At 37.7% G+C, this 24,861-nt stretch overlaps 1 protein-coding gene across 1 annotated transcript; it reads left to right on the plus strand.

The window, feature by feature from the left end:
- Nucleotides 1-57: 57 nt before the first annotated feature.
- Nucleotides 58-24,592, plus strand: c1qtnf12 (C1q and TNF related 12). Its single transcript, XM_044120872.1, has 8 exons — nucleotides 58-1,075; nucleotides 15,430-15,534; nucleotides 15,652-15,763; nucleotides 16,727-16,911; nucleotides 18,636-18,744; nucleotides 20,622-20,715; nucleotides 22,675-22,753; nucleotides 22,833-24,592. The coding sequence occupies exons 1-8, from the start codon at nucleotides 896-898 to the stop codon at nucleotides 22,929-22,931; spliced, it is 963 nt and encodes a 320-aa protein (XP_043976807.1). The 5' UTR covers nucleotides 58-895; the 3' UTR covers nucleotides 22,932-24,592.
- Nucleotides 24,593-24,861: the final 269 nt, after the last annotated feature.

Here is a 24,861-nt window from a genome sequence, read left to right on the forward strand (position 1 = left end):
GGGAGATAATAAAACGCCACAGTGAGCCCTCCTGCAGGCTCAGAGCAAAGGAGCGACTCAGATCAGACTGAAAAAAAGGGCAGTGGAACAGGCAGAAAGCAGCCCAGCAGACTCTGCACATTGACTAGTTGGAGCAGTGAGCAGCACCTGAGCGGCGTCAGGCATCTGCTACCTGTTGAGTTTATTGTGGAAGCAGACAGGAGAGACTAATTCTTCAAGGAGAAGCATCAAAAGAGCAGTTCTGGACCTTAGACTAATTGATTTAAGTGCTGTCCTTGCAGCTTTTTGAAACATTTTTTTTAAGGAAACTGATTTCTTTGGATCTTGCACCACTTTGTTGCATCCTGGAACTTCTTCTCAGTGTAAAAACCAGCAGGAGGGAAAAAAGAGAACTTAACCATCCATCTCCAGCGGCTCGCACAGCCCACCCTCTCTGCTTTGGACACCCCTCCTCTCTCTTTCTCTTTCTCACTTTCTTCTCCTCTTTTGCCCCCTGTGCCCTCCCTCAATCACCTCACCTCCCCCCCAACAGAGCAGAAAGCGTGAAAAATCTCACTAATGGCTTTATTTGCTGTCAGTTCTGTGCCTCTCTGTCATTCCCCTGGACCATTCTGCTTCACACATTTCATAGTTGAGTAAGCCTCCTCGACTGTCTGGCTTGACTTAGCGTGCCCCTGCAAAGGCTGTGCTGGCTTGGAGCTCATCAAGAGGGGAGGAAACACAGCAGCACCACTCAGTCTGAGAACTTTGTGGACAAGGACATTCAGAAACTTAATTCCTCACGTGTTTTTTTTTAGCCTTTAGCATTTTCACCTTCTGTCAAAAAACACTTCTGGTCCTCAACTTCTCTGCAAGATTTCCCTCAGGTGCCTTGGTGCTGATTTGAAGTGTAAAGATGAGGTGTGGATGTGGCCCTCTGGCAGTGGTGGCTGCCGTGTTTTGGACTCAGTGCATTCTTCTGGACGGGGTGGAAGCCAGGAAGGAGCGAAAGAGGCCAAAGGAGGCTGCGCCGCAACACACAGAATCGTACAATGTGACTCTGTCCAACAGTGAGGAGGTCAGCGGAGGCATCAAGGTAGGGAGCAGAGTTTCACACTGCTAGTCTTAAATCTGCACACTGTAAAACATTTTATTTGGATGGTACATTGCATAACACAAAATCTCAAGTATTTTTGGTCTAGTTTCTGGTGCAAATATCTTAGTGGATTTAAAATAATTAAAAACCAATATACAAGTGACTTTTCAACAAGATATGGTTTGTTTTAAGTCAATATCTTTTTTATGTGGATGAAAAAGTACAAGTTCCACTGGCAGATTATTTCACGTACAACAAGGGGAAAATATCTGACAATGGAATTAGTACTTTTTAATCAATATTAGGAAATTATTGTCTCAAAATAAGATCATTTTTCTTGCTGAAAAGACCCTTGTAATTTAGTTATGTTTTATTTCTACCAAGGTATTTGCACTAGAAACTAGTTCAAAAGTACTTGGTACGATTTTGTGTTTTTGCAGTGTATTTGATTCACCGACAGAAAGTTGCAGATATTTGTGATGTGAAACAGAAAAACCCATGTTTACAATTTTTTTTCTTTTCTTTAAATTATTTTTTTTACCAAGAACCTATGAAAAGTTTGGGTTGTACTTGAATTCAGTCCCTGCTCCTGAATAAAATCACCTTGGACACCCCTGCTCTAATTCAAATGAGAGTCTAAGGTTAATCCACAGATGTGAAGTTCTGTTTGGAGGAAGTAAAGTGCGACAAAAGGCTGAAGCATCACAGGACAGGTGTGCCCCTACAGGTCAAGCTTCAGGATGTGTGACAGACGAAAAAAACGTGTGAATCCCTGAATGGATGACTACCGTAGGCATGCTAGGAATGTGGACATCCAAAGGCTGATCTTGCATCAATTAGTACACGCTGTGGGTGTCTTCGTCCAATTTTCCAGCCCAAGTAAACAAATAAAGGTGCTATTACTTGCAGATAATTTATGCATTAGAATGAGGGATTAAAAGTAGCTATTTTTTTCATTAGATACAGGAACTACCAAAGGAACACCAGCGCTACAAACTATGTATTTCATTGGGATTTTATAAAATGAACAAGTTTGTACTCAAATTCTCCTTTTATCTAGTCCCCACAAAAATAAATTTCACTTTCACCAAATGCCTTTAAAAAGTTCCCTAAGTAGAGTCTAACTTTGTGTAATTTAAACTCAGTTTAAATCCAGCTGTTCTGTAAAGTCTCTTAGGTTTATTAGAGAACATTAGTGAACATACAGCATCGTGAAGGCCGAGTAGCACAGGTCAGACGTCAGAGGTAAAGTCGTGGAAAAATATTATAGCACCCTTATTTTAATAGAAACTATTCAATGATTTGTTGAGTCATTCAAAGATAGAAATAGAATGGCATAACTCCAAACTTACTAAAACATGGATAAGTCGGGATGAACTGCAAAGATGTACAGCTCAGGTGGGAGAATCTGTTGACTGGACAACCGTTCCAAACATGGAGGTGAGGGCAGCATCAGGGTGTGGAAAAGCTTTTCTTCAAGAACTTGGAAGCCAGTCAGAGTAAAAGGGAAAATGGATGGAGCTTAATGCAGCACAATCCCACAGAAAAACCCATTGGAGGCTGTGAAAGTTTTGAGACTTTGGCAGAAATTCACTTTTTAGTAACAAAATAACCCAGAAAATGTATCTAGAAAATACTGGAATGATTTAGGTCAAAGCATGTTTATAAACTTAAATGTAAGTTTTCAGGCACCTTCCATTCTGATTGAGCTTGAGCTATTTTCAAAGCATAGTAGGCAAGAATTAAAGAAGACAGTTCTTTGACTAATTTCTGAAATTACAAGACATTTTAGGAGTGTCTTGTAATTACTGCGAAAGGCAGAATGTGAATGTACTCAGTACTTTTCAAATATTTAATTGTAAAATAAAAGAAAACAGAAAGCAGTTTTGTTTTACATTTTGTTGATCTTTTGCACAAAAAATCCATTAAAATCCATTGAAGTTTGTGGTTGTAACCTGAGTGAAAAAATGAACTCAACACTCACTTCAGTGAAAAAAGAGGAGCAACGGTTGCCCCCCGACTATATATTTTTGTTTTTCTTGTTTTTCTTGTTGGTGTTGCATATTTCTGGTGGTTTCCAGCGTGGTATTTATTTTGCTTTCAGCCCACCCATTATGTTGGCATTCTCATGTAGCTCTCACTGCCCTATATACCAGTCGTCACGTCTCGTGGTAACCCCTCCTCCCGTCCTGAAACCACATAGTCAGGTCTCCTTTGTATCTTTAAGAACACTTTGTAGGTGGCTGTGGCTTGCCCCTGTTTATTTGACTTGGTTAGCCCTGTAAAAGCAGCAGCTATGAAGGATGACCTTATGTCAGACCCTGCAGCCTGTTGAAGATTGAGCCTCCGCGATGTCTCACCTCTGTGCTACGTCCTGCGTGGTGTCTTTGCAAACCCCCCCTATCACCATGGTGCCTCACAGGATGTGGCAAGGCTTGGAAAAGCTAGTTTTTTTTTTTTTTTTTTATTATTAAAAATTCACATTTTGAATGCTTTTGGACTTCCATTTGGGTCTCTGCTACTTCTAAAAACAGCTCAAGCACTTGCAAAACCCACCCAGTTGCTTTTTGTTACTAAGTTAATATTTTTTGGTGTCTGGAAAAAACCTTCCAAGTATAACATCAAAATCAACATGCTCTACCCCTCAACTAGCAACCCTGGGAAAGCCCAGCCCATCACCTAGCAACCTAAATGGAACTCAAGCACAGTTTGTCAGTTGTATGTTTTTTTTTAAAACAAGCTTGTTTTTCATTTTGTGAAGTTAGAGTACCCAAAAGTACTGTACTCAAGTAACAGTAGAACTACTTCAACATATTTTTACTCAAGAAAAAATAAAAAGTAGTCATCCAAGATTACTCAAGTAAGAACAAAAAGGTATCATCACACAGACCAGAGTATAACATTTTGGTATTTTGGTATTGGTATTTTATAGACCAAAAAGAAAATAATTCATATTACTAACATAATTACAAAATAACAAAAGAAACATCTTTCAAACTTCTAAAACTTTCCCATGAAACTGGTGAATGCTTGGTGAAAACAATGGTGTTCTTCATTTAGTGAAAATACTTAGTGGATGGAGTATCCAGAAATTTTACTCACCGAAGAGTAGTGATGCTTCATAGACAAATTACTCAAACAAAATTAAAATGTACAGCATAATAAATATACACCTAAAAGTACACTTCTCCCAAAAAGTTATTCAAGTAAATGTAACAACAAATCTTACGACCCAATTTTGGGTTGTAAGAGTTGGGAGTTGCAATATTGTACTGCTGTACAATTGCTGCTGGAAAAGACAAGTGTTTTGTTGATGACCTACCATTCAGAAAGCTCTTGCTGCATTCTTGTTGATTGTGCAGGATGCTCTACTTCTGCTTTTCAAAGATGTATGGTTGTATAATGGCACATTTGTTTGCAGCCATTTCAAGTGTGCTGGGGGGCCTTGGCCAGCAGCAGTTTATTGAGTTTGAAGTGACAAGACACCCTTAAACAGCTTGTTCTGAAAGGCACTCAAAATAGACAGAACAGAGCAAACTTAAATCTCATTAGCTTGATTTTGTGCAAAAATGTCATCAACATGTTTTGCATAGCTCATAGACTTATCCTAACCTGATCAAGGAAGCACAATAGGTCACCTTTGAAAGACCTGGGGCGATGTTGTTCCCAGCACATCGATTCTGTCATGCATGGACCCAGTCTGCCTCCACTGTGTCTGGGACATCTGATAGGAGCGGCGTGGTCCTGAAAAGTCGGGCAGCATGCCATGTAAGCCCCTCACAAAGCCCTGTAGAAAGGGCCCTGAAAGGGAACACCTCAGTGAGGATTAGGCCAGGGTGCCTCCCCCTTTTCTTTTCATCTCATTTTCCACAATCAGACGTTAATGACATAATCACTCTCTGGGCAAACTGACAGCACCTTGAAATAGTTTTCAGACATTTTTTAATATTTTGTTGTTAGAGAACCTCTACCAGAATGTATTTTATCAGAATTTTATGAGACAGACCAAAGCAAAACGTAAATAACTTATTTACTTTAAATTATTTACAAGTAAAAATCAAAAGTGCATTGGTGTCCAAAGAGTGGCCCTTGGAACAATTTTGTGGGGCCCGACTCGACTGCTGTTCAAGTGAGCACTTCTGTTAATTTTTAGCATAAAAATTTGAATGATAAATTTAATTCTTCTTCCAGTTCAATTCAGATAGGTTCAGGTTTATTCAAATCCCAATAATCTTTAAAAAGGTCAAGTCTAGTGAGGATGAGAAATTTTGGTTTTAAAATCTCCATGTTGTGTTATGAATCAATGTGACAAACATTTCATTTTCTCTTTGACAAGCTTCGAGGGGAACATTTTTGGAAGTGTCTGATTCTCAGGAAATAAATAAAAGACATAAAGTAATAAAAATTACCAACAAAATATAAACAGAACAACACTTTTCTTTCTTTAGAGCATTATTCTTTTAATAGACATGTTTTTTTATTTGAATTTAATAGTAAATAGGTCTATAAACACTTACTTTTTACTGAAAAACAAAATAATATGAGCACATTAATTCTTCTATTAAACTTGGTTAATCCCCACTTTTTTCCAAAGAAGTAGGGAAACTGTCTGCCTTTTATTGAGACAAAAATAATTCTACTTTGATTCATTAAAATGTTGCATGTTTGACTTATTGCTGAAACCTGAGTCAATACCAAATTATTTTGCATTTCGAGTCGGAAAAACAATGTGGCTCCTTTCAACTTTGTGATTCTGGTCCTTGTTGCAAACAGTTTGGACTCTGCAGATCAAGAGACTGACATGGATTCTTCTTTGCAAAATAGCTAAAGATCAGTAAAATTAAACAGACAGCATCTCTGAACTCATATTTTAGAGCCTTAGCATAGATTCTCAACTGGATGAAGGTTTAAACTTTCACTGGGCCATTTTAAGAGTTAAATATTCTTTTGTTTGAGTTATTAGCATGTTGCCTGGCTCTAAAGGCATTTGGTAATAACCCATTTGATTCATGTGTGCATGAAAGCATCTTTTCCCACATTTATAGTATCCAGTATATCAAAAGCAAACTTTAAATGCAGTAACTCTCCTGTCAGAATTTCCCACCAGATATGTGGGTCTCTGCAGCTCCTCCAGAGAAAGCATGCATTTATTTTCTCCCAATTCACATTTACAGATCACTTTGTGCCAATCTATCTTTTAAAATCCTACTCACCAAAATGAAATTTGTGGTTGTACAGTGGCTGAATGTCAGCAAGGATGCGTTGTTATTTATGAAGGAATATAAAAATTAAGTACCATGCAATAGTATTATTTTGGTGAAATAAATTCTCGCACACTTTATTGAAATATGACAAACTTTTTTGTTAATGGTAGTTTGTATGTTTATACTCTCCTACTTCTGTTAGGTCTCAGAGTAAAAGCTCATCCAGTTGCGGCGTGTTGTGTTCTCTGACCAGTCGAATATTTACACCTGCATTTACATTTTTTCCCCTTTGTGGCCAATGGAAACCGTTCTAATGATTGCATGTCTATCTGACCAATCCTGTGTGTGGGCTGCTAGCAGCGTCCAGTTGGATCCAGCATTCTTCTGAAGATTTTTCGTTTGAAACAAATCCCAGCAGTCGTCTTTGTAACAAGAGGGATTCTTTTGTGCAGAGAATGAACATTTCAGACAAGCCTGACCTCAGTAACTTGTCGTATTCTACAGTTTTAGAGCACAATGTCAAATATTTAGGCCTTATAGAGATCCTCCCTTAAGATGAGGAGAATCTGTCACTGCTTCAGAGCAGCGAGGGATCTATGAAAGCTGTAATGGAGAGACTCAAGTCAAACATCACGCCTGGCGTGTTGAGTAATAGCAGGGTTTAGCCTGAAGCAAAGGTTTTTGTTTCCTTTCTCTCATCCCTGGTGATGATTAATGCCGCACCGTGTGGAACCTTCAGAATCAGCCCACACATAGGAGACAGGGCCAAGTCCCACAGGAAGCAAGACCACTGGGCGAGCACGTGCTCCTCTTATTCTAGGCCTAACAGGAACTGTCCCCAGTCTGCATGGCATTGTGTTGGCGTGTCAGAAAACAACCAAGGTGACACTTATTAAACGCTGAGAAAATGACCCCATGAAGTCATCTGCAAAAGAAACAAGTCGTAAACAGTCTTTTTGTCACCACATCTGGGATTTGCAAGCAAAATAAACCAAAAGGTTTTGTCTTTCCCCTGCAGACACAGTGCAGTCGTTCTGTTTGGATTGATGTCAGATTTATGGAAATCTCTTAATCTTTCCTGATTCTGCTCATGCATCAGTCACTGCACCAAGATTTGTTTTTTAGATTAATAGATGTTCACATGTATCTGAAAAAAAGACAGAGCTACATTTCAACTTTATCCTGCACATACATTGAATGTGCATTTAGACATTTTGTTGTTCAGAAAATGTGCATTCGAGATTAAGTCAGGTATGTGGTGTTGTAAAGATGAGAGGGTGATTTATGAGTAGTGGTTGATAATCAAAAACTAATAATTGAGGAGGAATAGAGGAATGCATAAACAAAACTAGCAGATTTTGCATATGTACGGGAAAAAATAGTGAGACCTTCAAAAATATTTTTTCTGTGTGCTAAGTTATTGTTAGCAACATTGTTGGTAGAATATTAGAAGATTGGCCAGGATTCTTTCTGTAGGCAAGAATTTGTAAATTTAAAAAGGAAAAATATTTTTGCATTCTGTAAATTTCACAGTAGATTTTATGATATCCAATTGGTTATGATAGTCATTAAATGTTAAGCAAGAAAGGCTTGCTTTAAAGTGGTACAGAAGAAAGACATCTGTTGTTTATGGATATATTATGGCACATCCAGCAACCAGCATAATTATCACAATTAAAATCTTTATTTTCCCAATCCTAAATTAAAAACAAATAGCTTGAAATTTTGCTCTGTATTTCTTGCCAATAGATCCCTTTTAGCGTTGCTTTGGGAAATTTAACGCGCTGTAGGCCCTGTTTGCATCCATCAAGCTCTTACGACTCAGCCCATCCATCAGAGAAAGCTGCAAGAAAGTGAAAAAGGAAAATGCTTTCAAACTCAATTCAGAGCCCCTGATGAGCTTAGATGGATGTTCTGCCTACAGTCAAATCACAGAGTAAACTCTGTTTCTGGGCTGGATCGGGATCCTACTGCGTTTCAACTTCTCATTTTACCTACCACAGGGAAAATGGGCACTCACTCCGGCAATAGAGCTGTAATTTGTACAGACAACAGATGTTAGCCTGCAATCATGTTTCTTTTAATCTTATATTGGCTTTTTTAGAAGGGTAAGGCCAAGATTTTCTCTGGTGATCAGGCAAATATACAGTGTCTTTCAATAGTATTCATAGTCTTGAATCTTCACAGTTTTTAATGTTACAACCATAAACTTAATTGTATTTTATTTGTTAATTTGTTTGTGATTGCCCTCACTAAATAATTTGTGAAACCAACTTTAGTAATTGCAGTAAAAAATCTCCTTGTCCTCTTTGCCTTCTTTATATAAAAATTTCTCATACCTATGTGTTTTTTAAACACTGTTAGCAGTCCATAAAATCCTAATACATAAAGGTTCAAAGTGCTGAAATGGAATGTGTTCATGGATGGTCAATAGTTTAGCAAGCTACTGTTTGTAAATTTATTTAATCTCTCACCAATATTCTCAATAACACAGTCGGACCACATTTCACCCAAACATTCTAATGTGTTCCTGAAATGTTTATGAAACCACTGACAGAAACTTCAATGTGTGTCAGGGTGATTATGTTCTGCAGAGAATGCTTTCACATTGTGCAACAGAATAGTGAAAACAGCACAGAGTCAACATTGCATGCCTATCCTTATTTAGCTCTCCCGCAACAAACCCACAAGGTAATCTGACTCTTTGAAGAGTAGTGATGGGGAACACGGAGGTGGATGTATGATGGCGGGGATGCACGCAGGTTAACAGGATAAACTCATTCCGGAAAGCCTGGGGATCCCTGCCTGCTGGGGTGGCAGCAGCCACACATTGGGCCCTTCCAACTCATGCATGGATGACTGCACAGGGAACAGAGCAGCGATGTAAAAACAAGAGATTATGAAAGACTTTCCATCATCCCACTCAACCTTAAACCTCCGTGTGCAACATTCTTTATCAGCAGCTAAATGTTTCATGTCGTCTCGTGTGTAAATACAAATAGGAAAACACATAACGCTGACGTGAAAACAAGATAAGTTAAGCTGGAGGAATTCAGGAGCTGCATGTAGAGGAGTAGAATTGCAGTATCTGGTTGCAGCCCGAGAGACATGTTTTAACAGTTGTGTTTGTGTTTTAGGTGGCACAGTGCCCCAGGGAAATATTTCCTGTTTTATTGCTTCAAATAAATTCTACCTAATTTTCTCCAAACTACATGAAAAACACATTAAAAGCAGTGAACACAGAAGAGTTTTTTTCTCCGGGTAATAAAATCTCATGGCCCAGTGTGAACAATCTATCATGATTACAACTGTTTCACCAAATAATCCAAAACCTCTAAACCACCCGGCCAGAGAGAAGTATGAAAAATAAAACAATAAAAATATGTTTTATTGTCCGCTATGATTACCAGAACAGTCACCAGTGGAAAAACAAAGCCTGCTTATGTGGAAACATCAAGGATGCAGCATTGTTGCATTGTCTCTTGATTTATTTGACTGCCAGAAATATCTATGATTAAGATTTTACAGAAAAGATCCAAAAGTTCATGAAGTACAACAGTTGTTTTTAACATTTTGCAGAACATGGAAAAGAAAAGGAAAAGAAAAACACAGCTTTTGGGTTTGTTTTTTTTATCCGAAACTCCAAACAAAAAATATTGTAACATTATCAGTCTGAATCTGTGAAAAAGCTTTTAATTTCTCTTCTCAATTTTACACTAAGGTTAGTTATGTTTATTCCAGTATTGGAATAGACTTTGCCTTGTAGTACTGATATTTATTTCCATACTGTCTGGATCACACAGTGATGGCGTTATATAGCGACTTCTTTATTTTTTAAAATGTATTTTTGACTTATTGGATTGGCATTCAATATCAACCCATTCTCAAATCAAAATGAAATGGCTTAGACTCTGACTCAGGAGCAGAAAAACCTGATCAAGACATCACTAATTTGTTTTCCTTGCCACTGAATATTTACCCCCATGAGAGTAAATATTAATTTCTGTGTTAGCACTAAGATGGTTTAAACTGTACATATTTTTTTCTTCAATCTTTATTTAACCAGAATAAAACTCCTTAAGATCAAAGCTCTCAAAGGTGTCTTGACAACAACATAGTTAAACAATTAGTTAATGTATTTTAAGGCACAGTTGCTGCAAGCATTTCTAGAGTAAATGAAATACATTTAGATTTTCTTAGATGTGGTGTTCATATTTAATCATATAGTCTTCTGTTCAAAGGTTATCCATTCCATTAGAGAAATTAAAATAATAAAATTCAGGATTGGTTAACTTATAACTTATCATGAAAAGACACTTTTTATGCCAATTTTAAAATATTGTATATTTCCTGTTCACTTTTGTCAAACTTCGTCTTCACCTTTTGCTAAATGCTTGCTGGATTTAACATTTTATCAAACAAGATGAAAAGTGCCATCAAGGATCTTTCACCAGGATTCCTTCTATAAAAGAGGATTATGGCAGAATTGTTGAACTCAGGCTTTTTGTCAGGTAAAAGTAAGACTACTGTCCCACCAGAGAACACAGTGCTCCCCATTCTTTAGCAACCCCCTCAACAAGGATAACAACTGTCTGGAGGACTTGACATTTCTCACCTTTACACATGATAACGGACACATTCTCACGCACCGTGCTGGGAGGGCGTGTGCTTGAAACTGCTGATAGATGAGACAAGTTTAAGGCCCTCACACATCAATGCTGATCAAAGACAGAGCACCTCTGTTCTTCATCAGCTCTGAGCTCTCATACCTGCGTTCGCTCCCTCACTTGTTCAGGGCTTGCTCGAGCAGATGCAAAGAAATGTCGGGGAATCCGTGGTTCACTTCACACCCTAGTCAAAAGCAGCCCGTGAGAGATGGAAAGCATCTGACAGCAAGCAGTAGAAAGGTTTTTTTTCTTCTTTTTTTTGGATATGCATGTGCACACTCTTTGAAGTTCTTACTCCCACTTGCATACAATAAATCAGGCTTTTTTTTTTTTTTGGATGCTGTATGTGTGATCCCAGCCATCACTACAGCTTATATTTCTTTGATAGTATGGAGAAACAAGACCAAAACACACACACACACAAAAAAAAGAGACAGGAACATGGTGTGTTTAATGGAAAAAACTGAGCATTCCTTCATTTGATGATTCAATTATTTATGCAATGATTTGCTGTTATTCCATAGCTCAAAAATGAAGGTAATAATTACCTTAGTTATAGCCTTTCTTCTCTGAGCACAGAAAATCCCTGAGGGGAATAGTTTAATGGTTTAATTACAATGTTGCGTTTTATACATTTGAAGAGAATGACTGATATCTTGGCAAGGATTCTCCTTTTTTCTAATGTAGCACGTGTGGGGCAACTCTCAAAGTGTTGAAACTCAAAAGGAACAGTGCGATTTCACGGTGCTTCAATAAATAAAATGAGTAGATAGAGCTTTCTGGATGTCAAAAAGGCTATTTTTATTGAGAGTTAAAGAACTCTGTGGTAAATTATTATAGGAATTGTTAATATAAGCTTTTTCAAGGCTCATTTCAGAGTCTAGAGATTGGCAGAAAAATGTTCACATATAATTTAGTCTGGGAGCTCTCGGTTTATTTTTAATGTCTAGGGGCCATTGCAAACACATGGTGACTGACTTGTCTGATGACACAATTGGAAAAAGCAACAATCAGTCTAAGCATGCCATATTTTATTATAGGAGCAGAAGAAAATATCTAACAGGACTTTTTCATAAAGTGCACCCCATAATGTTTTGCTGATTGAACCAATAGCCTTGAAATAGTTTTTATTGCAATATTATAGTAACATGGCAGTAAAATTTTAGGAACATTAAGAAATTATTGCGTAGACTTCTGCTTCTCTCTTTAATACGCTTCAAAACAGGAACCATGTAATTTAACTGAGGCATATTGATTTTTTTTAGCCAAGGAATGGTTCCAGAAAAGAACTGACTTCTATTTGCTAATTTCTAAAATTGTAAGAGTAAACTTTTCAACTACCATACTGCAAAGCACCACATGGCAAATGTTGGGTAAGGTGAAGGATCTGTGGTACTGTCAACCTGTTTCCCCTCCAAATGCCTTGGGAACCTAGTCAGAACTTTCCCTGGATCTATAACTTTGTAGCTCTATTAGCTTCATGACACCCCAGGTTCCATTAAGGAAACAGTTGAATTTGTTCGTTACACATGACAGAAAATCATACAAAGGGCTCAGAATGGTAAAAGAAATGTGAAAGCCACAACACAACCATAAATACCTCAACGGAAGTTATACTAAAACCCTAGTTTTAGCTTAACGCTAGAATGGAAGCTATGCTTAAAGAAATTTATGCTAAAACTGAACGTTAGCTTATCGAAATTTATGCTAAAATGAAAGCTATGCTAAAATGGGAAGTTAACTTAATGAAATGTGTGCTGAAACAGAAGTTGGCTTAACTGTCACTGTGGGTTTTGGTGGCTGCCACTTGGCACCTGACTAAGCAGGCACACCACATCGTTTTCAACCCAGCTGTCCTGAACCAGGGCTGTTTGTTGTGTGCTCTGTCTTTGCCTTCTCTTGTTGCCCTTCTTGCTACCAAGCTACCCTTGAATAGTAACAAGTGTCATAAAAACCTTTCAAAAATATAAAGAAAATTCTTAATTAATATAAAATTTGTATTTCTTAACATCTGATTTTTGCAAACACTGAAAAACTAATTCAATGCTTGATTTTTCTAAACTATAAAATTCAGGGGCTTTCTACCCAACTGTACCCCAATATTAAATTTTATTGACACTTGATTGCTTTTAGTTTTTATCTATTTCCAAACCTGAAAACAACATCAAATAGCATGTACAACAATCTGCCGGCAGCCGGCGCAGAATCTGTTTATTTTGTCTGCTGTCAGTGAGAGACAAGGAGCAAGTGCTACAAATCCCAAAACATAAAAAAGGGAAGATTTTTCCTGCAGCATATTACAAAGACAAACAAGGAGTTACTTTGTTGCAGTGCAACAAGAGGCATGTATTCAGCAGAGCAGAAGGGAGCATGTTGGTTTAGTAGATAAGTGATCCGTGTTCTGCTGCCAAACCTAAACAAATTCCATTTCAGACAGTTCACCTCCAAGCCTCGTCTGTATCTCCTCTTCTATCTCAACTGAAGGCTCCTGGATGTTGGGGGAAAAGTTGGGGTAACATTCAAGCTCCATTTAATTGGAATTCATTCAGCCTCTCATTTTACCCAAATGAAAATAAACCAGTTGCACCACTGGACATAAAAAAACATTGCTTCCAGAGGCCTTTGTGCTTCCTTATCTCTCCAACAGATCGTAGTCTGTTTGCCGCTGTAATTGATAATAAATGAGGTATTCCAGAGTAATAAAAAACTGACTGTTTAACTTATCCACGTTCTGCATATATTTGCCATCTTTCTTGTTATAGCTCAGTTATTTTCGTAGGGCTTGAAATCAAAACTTAAAAAAGAAAACCACTGTTCTGACTCAGAAGAAGGAAAGAAACATTGAGAAATGTTTTTTTCCTTATCAAAAACTACAGTAAATGAAGTCTGTTGTGTACACATAGAGATCACATAGAGCAGCAGGGTGCTTATTGAAATTTTTATGTGGAAAAACTCCACAAACTTTACGATGTATATTTGCATTAATCCTCCTTGGCTATTTTGCATGTACAGTCATTTTCCTTGACCTTTTCCAGGAGTTTTATGTGATAGAGTAAATGCCAAGTAGTGTTTCATTGTGAAGTGGAAGGAAAATGAAATGTTGTTTTGAACAATTTTTTTAACTAATTGAAATCTGAAAAGGTTGCAGTGCATTTTGATTTAGCATAACCTCTTCCCTGCAATTATCGATAGACATTTTCAGACTGACATATTTGTACATTCCTGTTTGTAAAACAGGATAGATGGAGATTGGAGTACAGTTTCCATGTCTTGCAACAGATTTTATGTTGACATAGATCTAGACTGACTGAACAACTGAATGTGATTTCATCCAAACCATTTTTCTGCTTGTATGTTTATTGATACTGTCCTGTTTGAAGGCAAATAACCATCTATAATTTGTTAATCTTAAATTATGTGAACTCTGAAAGATATGTTTTGTGGGTATCTGAAAAAAGGGGCCTGAAAACAAATGTCCAATAGACTATTCAGATCGCTATTTGCAATAAATTCAGAAGCTATTTTCATTTTACTTCACCATTCTGCACAACTTGTTTTCATTTCTGGTAAAATACATAAAAGTTTGGGGTTACAGAGTGACAAAACATAAAAACATTTGAGGCGTAATTACATTTTCATGATTGGCAGTATAAAACGGGACTCCTGTGTGAATTAATTAAGAAGAAAAAAAGCACATGAGGAGGACAGTGACTAATGCCAGTGTGAAAAGCCTTGATGCTGATGAGTTATGAGAGGAAGAGAGGGGGAGGTTTCCTTGTTTGACCATTCCCTGCTGTCTGGCACCATTTAATTGTGTCTTAGCATGAGCTTTTCCAAAAGTGGTTTTAAAAGAAACAATAATGACTTTGTACTAATCTTTGTGGCTCTTTTGCATTACATTCCACTGGGTAGAATTACTTTACTGTAAAATGAATGATTAGTTTGTTGAAAACATTTTAGATATTTTTTCTTTAAAAAACTTATTAGGCTTTAAAGAAAAAAAAGGTTTCAAATACATTTGCATCAATGAGAAACATAAGACAGAAGTTGCAGATTTTTTCTTGATCGTGCCTTTAGATCCTTATTATTTCCGTATTGAAGCACTATAGTTGCTTACTAGATAGTACTACTGCCTCATTAGGAGGTTCTGAATCAAATCCCAGTTCACATGGTTAACAAAATACCTAAGCCACAACATAACAACATATTGCTACAGCAGAAATTAAGCTAACATTAGCTTTTTCATAGATTTTGTGTTAGCATAACTTCTGTTTAAGCAATGGTGGGACGATTGATGTCCAAAAAAGAGGGCCAGTCCTGAAACAATTTAATTATACTCTGTTGAGTGAACTTCGTCTCTTACTCATTAACATGTTGTGAAAATCTCTCACAAAGATGTAAACAGAAGGAAGTATTTGTAGAAAATGGATGGATAAATCTAGCTATGGGCTTTAATCACTGACAGTCTTCTTCCTTGCTGCAGACTTCTGATCACCAACGGGTGGATCCACTAGGGTCATGGATGGATTTTGTCAAGCGTCCAGTTGGAAACCTCCCCAGAAAGTGCCGCAAACGAAGACCAGCTCTGGTAAATATAAGCTGTCTTTTCAGTCTCTCTAAAGAAATTTTACTATGACTGATTATCTATACAAAAGAATAACTGAATAATTCATTTCAAAGCATGACTGTTTTTCTCTTCCAATAGCCTGGACCACCAGGTCCTCCAGGTCCCCCAGGCCCTCAAGGACCTCCTGGGTTTCCAGGGGCTGAAGTGACCCAGGAAGTTCTTTTGCAGGAGTTCAAAGACATGATTAAAGGTTAACACATTACTACACAGAAAACCCTGCATTGATAGGATTTAAGAGGAAAGGTAGCTGTCAGGTGCTGATCATCTTTGTAAAGTAGGATTTTTGTCAATTTGCTAGCTTTTAGTACAAGATGTTAACAGTATGTATGATGGCCCAACAGAAACAATTATTGCTACACATCTATCTGTGAAAAGTTCTAAGTCTATTTTCAAACAATTGGTTCCTTTCCATGTCAGTCAGACATTTCCTCTGGAGGAATCCCAAGGCATTTCCAGGCTGTATTGAAATGCAGCCTGGAAACAGAAGGGAGCATTTCTAGAATGCTACCTTCTAAGGCTATGCCTTAGAGTAGCATAGCCTCTCTAAGGCAGAGCCCACTCTATGGAGAAAACTCATTTTGGGCACTTTTATCTTCAATCTCATTCTTTTATCAGCTGATTTGTATAGCATCCAGATAAAAACTAATGCAGCACCAATCCACCCATTGATCACCTGCTCCATTTACCATTTATGAACAAGACACCAAGAAACTTAAGCTCCTCCATTTGTGGCTCCTCCAATCCAGAGAAGGCACTCTACCATTTTATTTTTGGCTCAAGACCAGGGTCTCAGATTTGGAGGCACTGACCCTGATGAAGTCAGTTTGCATAAACCGAAATGGATCCCATCAACACCTTGGCTGCACCTAGAAACTCAGTCCTTAAAGGTGATGAACATAATCAGTGACAACTTCAAGTTATTGCTGCTAAAAGTGGTTTATGTGGATTGTGACTTAACAATTGAGAGGTTTTTGAAACTACTCATTGTCCAGACACCAAAAAGCATGAACTTATTGCCAAAAACCAACTGGGGGAGGTTGGAAGGGGGGTGTCATGATGTTCTGTTAGAGCACACAAAACATCATGACAGAAAAGTTAAAGTTTTGCTGTGAGGTGACTTTGCAATGTAACAACCAGGCTGTATTCCTCTCAGAGGCTACAGAAAGGAGGGCAGCAGCACTTGACAGGCAAACAAGCCCCAGCCAGCAACCTACAGCCCTCCTGACACTGGAGGGAATGGCCTCCCACCGCCGAATACAAGAAGCTTTCCACTGCAAGCTCAAGGGACCTGTGGTGGTGGACAAGAAGACGCTGGTGGAGCTCCAGAACTTTCAGACAGTGAGTTTGTTTAAAACCAAGTAAATGTTTATGAATCAGTGCAGCTTTGCTCCCCTACTTGAAAAAGTAGAGTTGTGTCTAATCCTCCTCTGAACTGTTATTTGCTTTGTTTTTCTGTCTTAGCTGTGAAAGAGTGAGTGTTTGGTAATTGTTGCTTACTTTGGATGTGGGAGAATTTTGAAAGGATCAGCCCCCACCTCCCCCCTCCCTGGTAAATGGCATTGGCAACACATGTTGTGCCATTCTGAGACTCAGACTGCCTTCTTGGTCAAAAATATCCCCTTTTTCAATCCTACACATCACTCCCTGGGCAGCATACAAAGGAGTCTCTGTCTCAGACTTGGAATAATGTGTGGAGAGGACAGAAATAGAGACTGTTAGAAGAAGCATGCAGAAGAACTATGGGCTGTTAGGACGGGCTGACATACTGTGGCTTGAGGAGGGATGATTACATGCCAGTCTGTTTAATAAAATAATAAGGCAACATGTTATAACAGCATTAGACAGTTATAGTTCAGGATTTTGCAGAGTCAAAAGAAGAAGACTTAAAGAAAGCATTTGATCAAATTGTGCAGGGTCAGAATTAATCCGCTTTGGTAAAATATAATTTAGTGAAAATAGATTTTTTGCAAACTTCAGCAATCTTTTGAAATTTTAAGCTTCCTTTTGCAACTTCTAATAGCAGTTAACATAAGCAGAGTAGCAATTCTTTGCATGCTACACTACTTATGATTGCAAATCCATTGACTTAAGTCTGAGATTTCTAAGTCTGCCAACTCTTCCAAGTCCAGGATAATTAAATGGATAAAGCTAAGTGACTTCTTTGTGATCTCTTCAGCTCACCTGTTATCTGCTGAAGTCAGCTCCAGGTCACGTTGACGAAGCATCACCAAAGTGGGCATAAATTATTGACCTCCTGTGAGAGGGAGCTCCTGACACTTGAAACAATTAGACCAAAATTGCGAAAGTATGAAAAGGTCAAAAAACAAAATGCCAACCCCACTCAGGCTTTACTTGCTTGCTCCAATTCAAATGAGGATTTCAACGGCAAAAAAGCAAGAAAAAGGTGGATTCATTAGCAGCCACCGATAAATGCTGTGATGCAGGGAGGAGCACAGACAGAAGTTAGGTGGTGCTAAAGCACCTGCACTTCTTCCTCTGGACAAAAACTGCCCTTCTGAAATCGTTGTTGTTTTGTTTGTTTTTTACAGTGCAGTGTGGACTGTAAAATATCTCACACTATTAAGGCAACCAGCACTTCCAAGTGCCACACAAGGTGCCATTTTTAAACATTTGAGAACCTGCAACCCAAAATGTCTGTGCACACCTCTGTTGTGAAAACTCTATGCCTTTCCAGGTTCCTGCAAACCTTGGTGGCAGGTCGAAAATGATTATTCAACAATTGGATGAAGGTGTCAAGATCATGTCGTATCATGAATCCCAATGTCAGTCCAACCTCATTAAACTCTCACTTTTCAAATGTTTTTGAGACAGTATTTTAAATTGCTATGTTTAGGCAGTGTAACTGATTTATATTCCTCATCCCTGTTGCCAAAGTAATCTTCATAGACTCAGCTTTGACACATTTAAACAAGCAGTTTGTATTTTCTTTCCAGATTTATAAAGAGAGAATAGTCATCAGTGGGGCAGTTGTCCTACAGGGACCAGCATGTCACTATAATAAATCATCCAGATATCAGTTGAGTTGTTTTCTTTGTTTTCAGCCGCCTGCTAAAGGAGCTTTTCTCAGGGGAAAAGGAATGGACCAGTCAACAGGGAGGTTCACAGCCCAAATCACTGGGATATACCAGTTTTCTGCTAATGTCCACATCGGTACGTCACAGTAACTTTCCTTTATGTAATTTATTACACAGTAAAGCCTTAAAGCCCCCTATACACCCATATACGTGTTCAGACTCTTGCAAGCAAATTATAAGGAGACAGCGGTTGTTTGCATTGACCTCACCCTTGCACTTATGTGGATTTTGTTGAAAATGTTAAAACATCATCATCCTTATCCACACATGCTTAGAACAACCAAGCAATGGCTTTGATTCAGATTATGTTTACCTGTTCACATACAGAGGTAAAAATAAAAAGAGAAAATACACTTGTTTTGCTTTTCATTTCGGATATGAATCTGTTACAAACTGTTGTTAAAAGCAGATTAGATGACATGAGATCCTGAGAACCATAACTCCAGTTCCATCTGCACTTTTTTGGTTCCCAAGTGAAGATGTTTTAAAAGCTTTAAGATTTATTTCAGCATCATAAATGTTACAATGTAAGGATTTATGAATCTTGAGGGTAAAACATTTGGTTTGGGAGGCATGCCAGGTAAAGGCTCCCATCACAAAGGAAAGAAAATTGGAACAGGCTTATAGAAAAGGATGAATATGTGAAACAGTATCTCTTTCTCACTGTTCTCCACACATGGATGACATTTGTGATACTATTTCCTTCATAGGGCCTGAGAACCTATTTAAAGTGCATGAGGACTTCTGTGAAAATGCCAGGACATTTAAAATGCAAATCTGGTGTAATATTTGTGATGCTGTGGGTCTGTTTGTCTATCACCACCCCGGCGATAGGCAGGGGTGGAATCTTATGCATCACAATATGAAGCTTCGGAAGTACTGAGAAATTTTAACTAAAGATCTGGGGACTCATTTATAAACCCTGAAACTTGCATACATCACTTTCCACGCAAAGTTTGGGATCTATAAAACACACAGATGACGGAAAATGTGCGGTCTCTAACGCAAACTCTGACTCATGCGCACTACCCATGCTTGTTTTGGAGACAGGGGCAAAATGTCGACACAGACGGTGAGGTTAAAAATAACTCAATACTGTTTTGACAAATGGATGCACTGGGATGTGGAATTCAAATGTGTGGTTATCCTCGATGTTAGTGCACCTTTTCCAACCTTACTTTTTCCTTCCATTCAACTTTCCATGAATATGCTTGGATATAGTAGTCCGTGAACAACCAGCTTCTTTAGAACTGATTTTTTATGACCTACCCTGTGGAGGGTGAAAGTCTGGACATCTGTTCAGCCAGCAGTTGTGCTCATGACGGTGTAGCCTGCAAACCCAGACTGAAAAATCATATGGAGACTCAAAATAACTTCACTGGTGTTTTCACATAGATAGCTGATGAAGGTGTGGCATCATGAGTTTCCAATATGCATTTATATTTTTCACTATAATAAAATATAATAAAAGTCACAAAATTCTCTGTAAGCCATAAATCATAAAAATTACAAGAAATTAAGGCTCAAAATAGTTCAATTTATAATGGATTTCTGCAGTATATGAGATTCACTTCCTGAAATTTAACTTTTTCTTGGTATCTAAATTTTTTTTCAGATGTATCTGTATTCCATACAAAAGGAGTTTGTGTTGTGTTAAAAGTAACACTTGTGGTTTTGTTGAAAACATTTAATTTCCTTACATGGAACTCTTTTTACACTCTGAATAAAAGTTAAGCTATAATTTTCTAAATTTGCTAATATTTGTCATTTATGATATAGCATTTATAGTTTTATTTCTAATATTTTTGTAATTTATTTAAAATACAAGGATTTTGCACATCTGGATCAGATGTGCCAGTATATGTGGAGGAGAGTTTGTTGGGAGTTTTAAAAGAAAATCAGTGTAAATAAGCTTCTATGATTGTATGATGGTAACTGTTTGCCTATTTGCAGATCACAATGAGGTGAAAAGGAGCAAAAGTCAGCTTAAAGCCAGAGACAACGTCCGTGTGTTGATCTGCATCGAATCACTTTGCCACAGATACACGTAGGTGTCCTGGAAAGCATTTAATCTTATAAAGACTCATCTGTGAATCTAAATCAAATTTACAATCCCAGTGTAATTGCATTTTATATCCAGTTAGTATTTGATGGTAAGTAAAACCCAAAAGTTCATAATTCAATTTAACAAAACTTGCAAAATAATTGCACTTTGCATGCTTAACATTCTTGCTCAGACAGTTTGTTTACCTTTGCCTTAAAATGGTGAAATTTAAACAGAGTTTAATGCTGCCTCAACTTTCACTGGAATTTATGAGCTGTTAAAGGTGTGGTCTGTTACACTTTGCATGGGACCAGTGTGGCATTTCCTGCATAAAAGCAGCGCATGTCTTTAAGGGAAATGTCCCCTCATTTAGAAAAGTCGTCCCTGTCGCCAAACTAAGGTTTATAGACTCACCTTTGACACTTTTAGGGAGCCTGTTACATACAACAGCTCTCATAGTGAAATGCCCTTATTTGGGATTTGGGAGTCAGATAATGACGAACAAAATACTGTTGGCTGGCGTGGAAAAAAAAACAGAGCAAGTCTTTGTTCTTTCACGTATTTCAAAATGTCTGTTTATACAAAGTCAGAGAAAAAGGTTGAAATGAATTACTCCCCAATGTCTCCCCAGAGTTCTACATCCACTCTTCTAGTGTGGTACAACAAGAGAAAAATATAAATAATACTATTATGATGGGTTGCTTAACCCAAAAGAGTACTTAACTTTTGCTTTTTGAGCCAAAATCCCAGTCTGTCTCCGGCTCCCACACATGAAAATGAGGAGAATGTGAAATGAGGTTCACTGGGATGGCAGTTGGAGCAAAGACAAATAAGATTGATTCGCAATAAAAATTTCACATTTTCCACTTAACAAAAGCCAGTTCCTTCACTATGTGCTCAAAGACAGAGAATTAATTTCAACCATCTATGCAGGACAAAGCCAAAGTAAGAAACTGGCTTATTTGATTTCTTGCTTAGAAGATTATATACTTTAATTTGCTTTTTGATGCATGTGATAGCAGCTAGGCATTTATCTTCTACATGCTGTAGATCTGTCTGAAGAAGCCAGGAGAAGATTAACAAATCAACTTTTGTTATGTTATGTTCAGCTGATAATACAAACAGACCGAAAGGCCACAGAAAGTGGATATTTTTGGAAAACTTCATCCAATAGGAAGACATATCAGAAGATTTATTTATAGTGATGATCAACAGAGAGGAGAAACCAGACACAAAGTCCTTCTCTGAATTTCACCATAACCATGTCCATTTAAGCCTGCAAAAAATATCTGACCTTTTGACTAGAGAAGATAAAGATTCATACAACAACCAAGTACACCAATTCACTTCTCTCACTGCCCTGCATCAAACAATCCAAACCAGTTGAAAAACCTGTTCACCCCCTCGCCTGTTGTGGTGGTGCAACAAGAACCATTGCAGGAAATGACACAAACACCTCTAAAAAAGACACTGAGCAAACGAAATGCAAACAAAGGGGAGTAGCATCAGATTTTAGTGGTTGTAGGATTTCTCTTTTGTCTTTGGCAAAAGACTGAATCATTTCTTATAGAACATGATACATTTGGGCTTATTTACAGAGTACATATGAGGTACTTAGGGGTACCTTTGGGATTGGGTTCTTGGTAAATGGTAACTTAATTAAAGTTTGATTACAAGGTATATAGCTTGGGACTTTTGGGGTTAAACAGTATTGATTGGGTACTCTGAAGGTACCACTGTTTAATTACAGGGGCACTTATAAGGCACTTAATGTTAGATCTTGTTTCAAATAATATTTTCCAGTATATGACCACATTTTAAACAGATGAGTTTAAATAGATGAGTGATTTGTTCAGCTTTAGCACCTTTTGAATCTACACTAATAATATAAATAAAAATGTCCCTTCAGCATTAAAACTGTGACACATTTAAATTGTTTTCTTCTTGCTATTTTTGTTACAGTTCACTTGAAATGATTGTTGGATTAGAAAGCAACAGCAAGATATTCACTGTGAGTGTTCAGGGTCTGCTGGAACTACAGGTGAGAGAAAAGCCAAACAAGCACATGATAAAACAGCTCAGTCTTTCATTAATGCCAGTTTTTATGCGCTTCTTTGCAGGTTGGCCAATACACTTCCATATATGTGGATAACGCAGCTGGTGCTTCCATTACAATACAAAGCGGTTCGGATTTCATGGGCATACTGCTTGGTGAATAGCCTCATACTGGAAAAGGGCATCCCCAAGCCATCCACTGGTGTCTTATGGTTCTTTGTATCTTTGAATGAACTGCCTCTTAAAACCATGACACAAGACAAAAACCACAAGGGACTTTTGAAGGAAAGATGAATGGCTAATATTGACTTTACCGCCCATCAGATGGTGAAAGGACACTGTGAAGAACTTCAAAGCTGAGTTTGTTTTTCACAATGCACTGCCACTTCCATGGGGAACCTGGATGCATGCTGCCTCACTATGAAATAACCTGAACATGAAATGGAGATTATGTTTGCGTCAATATATTCTTAAGGCTTTTTAAGACCTTTGCAGTAAACCAAACATTACTCTTGTTCACTGTTGTTGGTGGAAAAGCTAAAGAACATGAAATATCACAGTCATCTGTTTAATATATATTGATATGTAATTGTTTTGTCTACAGTATTTGTCATTTACACACTTGTGAGATGGTATTTTTTTGGGATTTAAATTCACAATTTTATATAAATATATGTATATTATAGTGCATAGACTCTGTGAGTACACTGGATGATTGATGCTGGATAGGCCTCATAATTTGGCATCATACAGGCATGAGAAAAACTAAGTACACCCATATAATTCAATAGCTTGCAGAACCCCGTATTTCTTGTAATTGAAAAGCTAGAAGCAGCAATAATTAAGTTTTTTTTCACGTATTGCCACTTTGTCCACTCTGCTTTATAACATTTCTTCAGTCTGTTGAGTTTTGTGGCCAATCATTTATACCTGAAGGCCCTGCAGTTTTGATGCCTTGATCACTTTCTTTTTCAGGTCTTCTGTAGTTGTGTTTGAGAGCATTTGCATGTTAATGTGTCAGAGAGATGGTTTAACATTTGGCTGCAAAATATTTTGGCATTGAGAAGAGTTCATGGTCAGATTAATATCTGCGAAGTTCCTAGTTCATGCAGAAAAAGCCCAAAACATCACACTCCCACTACCATGCTTAACATTTTCAGTTAACCCAGATATTGGCCATTGCAACACATCAGTCTTTTCCATTTAGCTTAACATAGCCTTGTAGTTTTGGCCATGGCAGTGACTTTTTATACATCTTTTGCAATCACAGAAAATACTCAGAAACTACTGAAAGGATTATGAAGTTAGCCCCCCGGCAACATTTTCTAAAAGATATTAGTTAGTACTTATCCATATATTATGAGGTTGTGCATAATATACCTCAGAAGACAGGCTATTTAGCGGATAATAACTCATGCTAACATAATAAACTTTTATAGGGCTATTGTGTTAGCAAAACTTCTGAGTTCCATGTCAGAATAATGAATATGATTATTGGTTTCATACTAATTATGAAAATCCAATACGGCTGCTGTGCATACAAAATAAATTATGGTTCTAATTGTACATCACCAAACGTCCTGTCCTCCACTCCAGGTGGACACACAGAACAGCAATAACTAGACACTGCTACTGAAATGGTGTCACGTTTTTTTTTTTTATATGAAACAGGTTTATGGGCTGCTGTGAACAGTATGAATAAGACACAATCAAATGAGGTGAGGCCATTTACCAGTAATGATCTAAAACAGAGACGTTCAAGCAAAGGAATTATCAAAAATAATCTGGTGGGTAATAATACTTTCTCCAATTGCTTGTTGCTATGGTTACGAGCAGTGATGTCAGTAACGCGTTAATTTGTAACGCGTTACTGACGTCGGACCACTTTTTTCAGTAACGAGTAATATAACGCGTTGCTATTTCAAATCGAGTAGTCAGACTACAGTTACTTATCAAAATCACTGTGCGTTACTATCTTCTTTTTTTTTATTTATATGCGACAGAAATGTAAACAATGGAGGAAGATTTTGTTGGTGGAAAAACTGGAACTATTTTCAGTTTCTGTCGCCAAGTCCGATTATTATAAGCGGCTTT

This window comes from Gambusia affinis, linkage group LG01 (assembly GCF_019740435.1).
Source record: "Gambusia affinis linkage group LG01, SWU_Gaff_1.0, whole genome shotgun sequence".
In the NCBI taxonomy this organism is placed as follows: domain Eukaryota; kingdom Metazoa; phylum Chordata; class Actinopteri; order Cyprinodontiformes; family Poeciliidae; genus Gambusia; species Gambusia affinis.